The sequence below is a fragment of the Garra rufa genome, chromosome 18 (genome assembly GCF_049309525.1).
Source record: "Garra rufa chromosome 18, GarRuf1.0, whole genome shotgun sequence".
NCBI lineage: Eukaryota > Metazoa > Chordata > Actinopteri > Cypriniformes > Cyprinidae > Garra > Garra rufa.
In genome coordinates this window covers 26,425,185-26,434,263 of record NC_133378.1, presented here as the reverse complement: position 1 = coordinate 26,434,263, position 9,079 = coordinate 26,425,185, and the positions used below count along the sequence as shown (strand labels likewise).

Below are 9,079 nucleotides of genomic sequence, written 5' to 3'. Positions count from 1 at the left end.
TGCATATATTATGGAAACAAAAACTTTTATTTTGGATGTGATTAATCATGATTAATCGTTTGACAGCACTACTATTTAATATATAAACATAACATTATTTTCATAAATATGTCCATGCGTGTATTTAAATATACATAAATATACATAATATACACTCATATGTAAACAAAACGTATTTTGGATGTGATTAATCGTTTAACAGCGCTCCTTTTTAATATAAAACAACATATTTTTTATAAATATATCCGTGCATGTGTGTGTTTTAAAAAAATACATAAATCTACACAGTACCCGCACATATTATGTAAACAAAAATGTGATTAATCGTGATTAATCGTTTGACAGCAGTACTATTTAATAAACATAATAAACATAACATATTTTTCATAAATATATCCATGCATGTGTGTTTATATATACATAATAAATATTCACAGTACACACACATATTATGTAAATGAAAACTTTTCTTTTGTATGCGATTAATCGCAATTAATCATTTGACAGCACTATAGTAAAATTCATACAGAAGGAATAATAAATCTTAGTAGTAGATAAATCTTAGTTAGTAGAAAAGTAATTTATCTAACTGCTAGTCAGGAGGGTAAATTGTAATAAAAGCATTGCTTTAAGACAAATGGCAACGAAACGTTAAGTCCCAGATAAAGTCATCTCAAAACACATTGAAAATACAATGTACAGTGTGAGGATACTGAGTGACAGTGTCATTCACTCCGGGGCCCATCGTGTCTATATTTGGCACGAACAGTACGGTATGTGAAGAATGGCCTCTCACACAAGCAGACGCGCATAACTAATTTTAGCCGTATTTCTTACCGCATTTTCACGCTACAAATGTGTTTCGCCGATACAAACAGACGAATAAATGGCGTTTTAAAATTGTTTGTCACTTCCTCATGTGACGTCAGTGTGTTTGTGTTGAGCGCTGACACACTGGCAGATTAGCTACACAAACCTGCAGCTGTTTTCATTTCTTGCAGGTACCGATTTATCACTTAATCGTCTTCGAATACATACTTTACGTTTTCTCTTTGTTTTTTTTTTCGAGCACTTGCGCCTAAGAAGATAACGAGGTAAGAAAATATGTTATTTCATGTCCCGGGTGTCGAAACTAGCTCCAAACGGCTAGTTCACTCCGGTAGGACACGTACCGAAACGAGTCATAAACATAAACACAATCCTGCCTTTTTCAGAAAACATTCAATTTAGACAGAGCCAGACATCTTTGTTGACTGGCACTGTGAAGATGTCATGTTTCAGACTTTAATTTGCTTGCTAAAGCTCGTGTTTCTTCGCTAGCTGAGCTGTCATACGACCTTTTGTTGACAGCATAACAACAAGATGAGACGAGCAGCGAACAGCACATTTGCTTAATTTTTTTTTGCGCGATCATGTTGCATGCTTGCTATAATTAATATTTATAAGACAGGTCGAGTGTGTCAGTCATATTGTTAGTATAAAACATTATGTCTGTAGCTTGATGTAACCCACTGGAGTATTACCTAGACCTAGATGGACTAGCGAAATTTGCAAAATGTAAATATTAAGGAATGATGAAATGTTTCGAAGAGATACATTATTAACCCTCTTTACTATATGGACAATTAAATATAAAAAAAATGAAATATGGAAAAAAAAAATTATTTACAGTAATTCATATAAATAAAAGCAAAAATCTATTAACAAAACAATAAATAAAAAATATTTTTATTCTATAATAATTTATTTACTTTTACATAAATTTTTAGGCAGATTGGCAAAATAAATGACTAATGTTGATGAGAAATTGTGCATTTATTTATAATGTATTGATTATAATCTATTTAATATTTGTTTATTAATCATTTACATGTTATCTATTTATTTTTAATATTTGCCAGCTTAATATTATTATAACAATAATACACAAAACTTTTTTTAATTTATATTGTATTATAAATATATCCTTTTTTTGCTTCATTTTTTGCGTGATCATGTTGCATGCTTGCTATAATTAATATTTATAAGACAGCTCGAGTGTGTCAGGCATTTGCCACACAAATAATAACTATATGTTATTAGTATAAAACAATTAGTCTGCAGCTTGATGTAACCCACTGGAGTATTACCTAGACCTAGATGGACTAGCGAAATATGCAAAATGTAAATATTAATAAATGATAAAATATTTTGAAGAGATACAATATTAACCCTCTTTACTATATGGACAATTAAATATAAAAAAATGTATTTACGGTAATTCATATAAATAAAAGCAAAAATCTATTAACAAAACAATAACTATTTTTATTTTATAATAATTTATTTACTTTTACATACATTTTTAGGCAGATTGGCAAAATAAATGACTAATGTTGATGAGAAATTGTGCATTTATTTATAATGTATTGATTATAATGTATTTAATATTTGTTTATTAATTATTTATTTACATGTTATCTATTTATTTTTTATATTTGCCAGCTTATATATTTATATTGTATTATAAATATATACTTTTATTATTATTTAAACATTTATAATTTGATTCAAATGTATCTACTGACATTTATTTATTTTGATGATTAATATTATTCTCTGGTTAATATTGTTATATAATATTTATATTCATAAATATTTACATAATACACAACCATTTTTTTCATTACAATAATACACAAACAATAATACACAAAACTGTTTGTAACAATAATACACAACTATTTTTTAATTTATATTGTATTATAAATATATACTTTTATTATTATTTAAACATTTATAATTTGATTCAAATGTATCTATTGACATTTATTTTATTTATTTTGATGTTTAATATTATTCTCTTGTTAATATTATAATTATTAGTGCTGGGCAACGATTAATCACGATTAAACATGCAAAATAAAAGCTTTTGTGTACATAATACATTTGTATGTACTGTGTGTATTTATTATGTATATATAAAAACACATACAGTTTATATTTTGAAAAAATGTACATGTATATATTTATATTCATATAATTTCTATTAAATATATTTAATATATAAACAGCATTTTTCTTAAATTTGTACATGCATGTGTGTGTATTTATATATACAGAATAAATATACACAGTACACACATATATTATGTACACAAAAACATTTTTGATTGAAGATATTACTTGTTCTATCAGCTTGATTCAGTTGTTAATCATTTTTATGTTTTCTTTTTTTCTAGGCTTATTTTTCTCGCTTTCACAGCCATCTCATTTTGGTGTGGCGTCACCCGGTCTGGGTGAAATGTCCTTTAGTTCCACATGAGCTCTACTATGTGGTACATCATGCAGAGTATTCAGAGCAAATACTCATTGTCCGAAAGGCTGATTCGAACCATAGCTGCCATTCGCTCGTTCCCACATGACAATGTGGAAGACCTTATACGCAGGGTGAGTTTAGTTACTATAGTTTTATAAAGTGTTTCATATATTGCGTTCTGAATCAACATGTGTTTCTTTCACAGGGAGCAGATGTGAACCGGATGCATGGCACTCTGAAGCCTCTGCACTGTGCCTGTATGGTGGCTGATGCTGATTGTGTAGAGCTTTTGCTTGAGAAAGGTGCTGAGGTAAAGTGTAAAATGGATCGTTCTTAATGGGTTTGAGAACTAAAGTGATTTCCCTAATTTCAGTGTTTTGACAGTTTAACAGTAAAGCGTGCAATTTTGGTGCCACTAGTGGTGGGGAAATTACACATTTTATCCTTAAGTTGTTAATGGGTCTGTGACAAGTCAGTGATTAGGGGCTGTTCAAATCTAGTTTAAAACACGTGTCTAGTTATATATAATGTTTTTTTCCTTACATTTTGAATTCTTGTGATAATGCACATCTTAATCTTTATTTTCCAAAAAGTTATGAAATATATTTTTCAAAGTAAAAGTGTTCAATTACAATATCCCAAATTATTTTTTTTATAAATATCTGTAGGTTTTGGGGAGTTCCACTAAATGCACAATTTTTTGGAAACCCTGAACTAACATTGACTTATCATAAAAAGGTCAAAATATATTATTGACTTACTCAGTCATGAGGACATACAGGCATCTGACATAATTTCCTTCAAAAGTGAGAGTAAAGTATGGAAGCCCATTTCCACCACTGAATAAAACATAAAAAAGGTAACTGCGACTTCTTTTCTTGACTTTATTTCTCAGAAATGCGAGTTTATATCGCAATCGTGACTTTTTTTCTCAGATTTGCAAGTTTATATCTGGCAATTGTGACTCTTTCTCACAATTGTGAGTTTATATCTAGCAATTTTGACTCTTTGTCACAATTGTGAGTCTGTCTCGCATTTGTGACTTTTTATCTCACAATTGTGAGTTTATATCTCGCAATTGTGACTTTTCTCAGAAATTAGAGTTTGTCTCGCAATTGTGACTTTTCTCACAATTGATTTTTTTTTAATTACAGTTACAATTTATATCTCACAACTGACTTTTTTTCTCAGAATTGTGGGTTTATGTCTAGCAATTGTGACTCTTTCTTACAATTGTGAGTCTGTCTCGCAATTGTGACTTTTTATCTCACAATTATGAGTTTATATCTCGCAATTGTGACTTTTTATCTCACAATTATGAGTTTATATCTCGCAATTGTGACTTTCTCACATTTGTGAGTTTATATCTCGCAATCGTGACTTTTTTTCACAGATTTGCAAGTTTATATCTGGCAATTGTGACTCTTTCTCACAATTGTGAGTTTATATCTAGCAATTTTGACTCTTTGTCACAATTGTGAGTCTGTCTCGCATTTGTGACTTTTTATCTCACAATTGTGAGTTTATATCTCGCAATTGTGACTTTTCTCAGAAATTAGAGTTTGTCTCGCAATTGTGACTTTTCTCACAATTGATTTTTTAAATTACAGTTACAATTTATATCTCAAAACTGACTTTTTTTCTCACAATTGTGAGTTTATATCTCGCAATTGTGACTTTTCTCAGAAATTAGAGTTTGTCTCGCAATTGTGTCTTTTCTCAGAAATTAGAGTTTGTCTCGCAATTGTGACTTTTCTCACAATTGATTTTTTAAATTACAGTTACAATTTATATCTCAAAACTGACTTTTTTTTCTCAGAATTGTGAGTTTATGTCTAGCAATTGTGACTCTTTCTTACAATTGTGAGTCTGTCTCGCATTTGTGACTTTTTATCTCACAATTGTGAGTTTATATCTCGCAATTGTGACTTTTCTCAGAAATTAGAGTTTGTCTCGCAATTGTGTCTTTTCTCAGAAATTAGAGTTTGTCTCGCAATTGTGACTTTTCTCACAATTGATTTTTTAAATTACAGTTACAATTTATATCTCAAAACTGACTTTTTTTCTCAGAATTGTGAGTTTATGTCTAGCAATTGTGACTCTTTCTTACAATTGTGAGTCTGTCTTGCAATTGTGACTTTTTGTCTTGCAATTATGAGTTTATATCTCGCAATTGTGACTTTTTCTCGCATTTGTGAGTTTATATCTCGCAATTGTGACTTTTCTCAGAATTTTTAGTTTGTCTCGCAATTGTGACTTTTTTTCTCACAATTGATTTTTTTTAATTACAGTTACAATTTATATCTCACAACTGACTTTTTTCTCAGAATTGTGGGTTTATGTCTAGCAATTGTGACTCTTTCTTACAATTGTGAGTCTGTCTAGCAATTGTGACTTTTTATCTCACAATTATGAGTTTATATCTCGCAATTGTGACCTTTTCTCCCAATTGTTTTTTTTTCTCAGAACTGCAAGTTTGTATTTCGCAACTGTGATTTTTTTTGTTCTCACAGTTCTGTTTATATCTTGCAATTGTGACATTTTCTCAGAATTACAAGTTTATTACGCAATTGTGACTTTATAATTTGCAATTGCGAGTTTATATCTCTAATTCTTGGAAAAAAAGTCAGAATTGTGAGATGTGAACTTGAAACTTATGTGCTAAAAAGTTGCAATTACCTTTTTAAAAAAAAAAAAATTTATTCAGTGGCGGAAACAGACTTCCACAGTAAAGACATCAATAATGTTACAAAACATTTATATTTCAAGTCATATAAATATTCTGTTGATGTGAACTTTCTGTTCATCAAAGAATCCTGAAAAACATTTATAAGGGTTTTCACAAAAACATTAAGCAGCCTATCTGTTTTGAACATGGATAATAAAAAATGTTTTTGAACACCAAATTAGCAGAAAATGACTGCAGAAAATTCAATTTTGTCATCACAGAAATAAATTACATTTTATTATCTGTTCAAATAGAAAAGTTATTTATTTAAATGGTCATAACTGTAATATTTAAATTGTAAAATTTATATTTAAATATTTAGAAATGTATTTATTGTAAAAAGTTACCCACTCCAAACTATTTTTTTTTTATCAGGAAAGCATCACCCCAAGATTTTTGACTTAATTTTTTGACTAACTTTCTCACACAGGTAAACGCCTTGGATGGCTACAACCGCACTGCCCTGCATTACGCAGCGGAAAAGGACGAGGGTTGTGTGGAGCTTCTTCTAGAATACGGGGCCCAGCCGAATGCTCTGGACGGCAACAAGGATACCCCACTACACTGGGCTGCCTTCAAAGATAACCCCGAGTGCGTACGGGCCCTCTTAGAGAGCGGCGCATGCCCAAATGTCCGCGATTACAATAACGACACACCCCTCAGTTGGGCGGCCATGAAGGGCAACCTGGAGAGCGTCCGTGTGCTGCTAGAGTATGGCGCTCAAGTCCACGTCACCAACCTAAAGGGCCAGACGCCCATCTCGCGGCTGGTGGCGCTGCTGGCTCGAGGCCTGGGCACAGAACAAGAGGAAGAGTGCCTCGAGCTTCTTTGCCGTGCTGCGGGGAGGTTCGAGATCCGCAGGGCCGACGGCACTTTACCGCGTGAGCTCAGTAAAGATCCTCAGTTACTGGCTCGACTCACTAGCCTCGTAGCTCAGCCGCCCTCGTTGCGAGCCTTGGCGCGATGCGCCGTCCGTAACAGCCTGGGAGTTCAGTACCTCCCATCTGCGGTGAAACAGCTCCCGCTTCCAGAGTCAGTGAAAGAATATGTGCTCCTCAGGGACTGAGCGAGAAGACTGTCCTTAATGTGGAGGAGGTAGATGTCTTCTGTGTACGTGAACATGTGATTGTAATCAGACTGCAATCTAAAGTGTGTCTGTCCATATACAGTGGGTGAATAAGTGAGGAAGTTTCACATTTTTTTTCCAGGCAAATTTGCAGAGAAATACTGATCTGGTAGGAGGGAGTGCATTTATGAACCCATAATGTTAAAATATCAGAACACAAAACACTCTAATTGCAAAAACAAGAGAGTAATTTAAAAATATTATTTACCAGTAAATCCTGTGGACACACAAATAACACTTTAACAGCACTTATAAGTTATAATTATATATTAAATATATTGTTTCAAACTTCTACTTGAAGTTAGTTTTTTTTATTTATGCAGTAATAGTTTTTTTAAAGACCATTAAAACCTTTAGATTAAGTTTTAAAGTCAAATAAATATTAACATTTTTGTTAAATCATTTTATAAGGCTTCCCATTTAGCAAAAGTGGGTGAAATTTTGCAAAAGTGTAGTAAGCTTGCCACAAAGTAACCTTGTTTTACATTTGTTTATTAATCTCTGGCATTTGAAGCAGAATAATTTAAGAACACATTATTAGATTTCAAAAAAAATATCTATTTTCTGTCCATCTATCACTTTCATTTCACATCTGGTTTAGAGTGTTGGATTGTATTAGAATTTTTTTGGTGCTGATGATTGCAGAAAATGGGCTGTGCTTTTACGTTTGAGATGAAAAAGGCAAACCTTAACTAAAATATTCTGTGTCAGTAATGGGTATGTTCGTTTTTTAGCTTCACAATGTCATCTTAGCATGATCATTCCAAACACTGGCAGATCACGCATGGGATGTCTTAAATGAATTCATGTCAACACTAGTGTCACATCTTGTAATCCCCCACAGATTTTTTGCAGCTGTTTTCATTTCTCTGTTCTATTGCTTGATTACGAAGTATGTTGTGCTTACATCTAGTTTTATGCATGCAGACTAAACAGTAAAAGCCTCCATGCATTGTTCAAGTGTTTTACTGCAGTTTTTCCCCCCTCCAAAGCGAGTGAAACATCAACATGATTATGAACACATCACTAGATGAGCTACAGTTGATGTCAAAAGTTTACATACACCATGTTAATTATTTTAACAAAATAATAGGGATCATACAAAATGCATGTTATTTTTTATTTAGTACTGACCTGAATAAGATACTTCACATAAAAGATAACATATTGTCCACAAAAGAAAATAATAGTTGAATTTATAAAAATGACACTGTTCAAAAGTTTACATACACTGTGTTGTTACCTGAATGATTCACAGCTGTTTTTTTTTTTTTTTCAGAAAGAAAAAACTATGCATTAAGATGGATCTCAAAATTATACAGTCATTGTTGGAAAGGGTTCAGATACAAAAAAAAAAAATGCTGAAAAAACAAAGACTTTTTCTGAAGAACTGTAACAGTAACTTTAACTGTTACTAAACAAAAAAAATAAAAAAAAATAGCTGTGGATCATTCAGGTAACAGTATTAAGAATCAAGTGTATGTAAACTTTTGAATGGGGTCATTTTTTTAAATGTATAAACCATTATTTTCTCTTGTGAACTATATGTAAACGTCTTTTATGTGAAATATCTTATTCAGGTCAGTACCAAATAAACAATAACATATTTTGTATGATCCCTCTTATTTTGGTCAAATAATTAACATTTTGCAGATTCTGCAAGGTGTATGTAAACTTTTAACCTCGACTGAACCAGCAGAGGGTGCTTGAATACCACATGATATAAAACAAATGTAGCTAAAGCTACATAATTTTGCCTTTTACCTTGTTGGGAAAATAATAAAAATCATGTTCTGATTTTTCATGAAAGAAAAAGACTCTCACATATCAAATCTTGAGAAACAAATCCACTAAGTTTTAATAACCTATATTTACTTTTAATAGCTAAAGTCATGTAGCTATTGCTTACAAAAACTAATTTATATTA

At 31.5% G+C, this 9,079-nt stretch overlaps 1 protein-coding gene across 2 annotated transcripts; it reads left to right on the top strand.

Annotated features, from left to right (window-relative positions):
• Nucleotides 1–855: 855 nt before the first annotated feature.
• Nucleotides 856–8,112, top strand: asb8 (ankyrin repeat and SOCS box containing 8). Of its 2 annotated transcripts, none has more exons than XM_073823310.1 (4): nt 856–1,001; nt 3,222–3,429; nt 3,504–3,608; nt 6,457–8,112. In XM_073823310.1, the coding sequence occupies exons 2-4, from the start codon at nt 3,301–3,303 to the stop codon at nt 7,090–7,092; spliced, it is 870 nt and encodes a 289-aa protein (XP_073679411.1). In that variant the 5' UTR covers nt 856–1,001; nt 3,222–3,300; the 3' UTR covers nt 7,093–8,112. The 2 variants fall into 2 exon arrangements, with proteins under 2 accessions (XP_073679411.1, XP_073679412.1); XM_073823311.1 differs by having other exon boundaries at nt 938–1,094.
• Nucleotides 8,113–9,079: the final 967 nt, after the last annotated feature.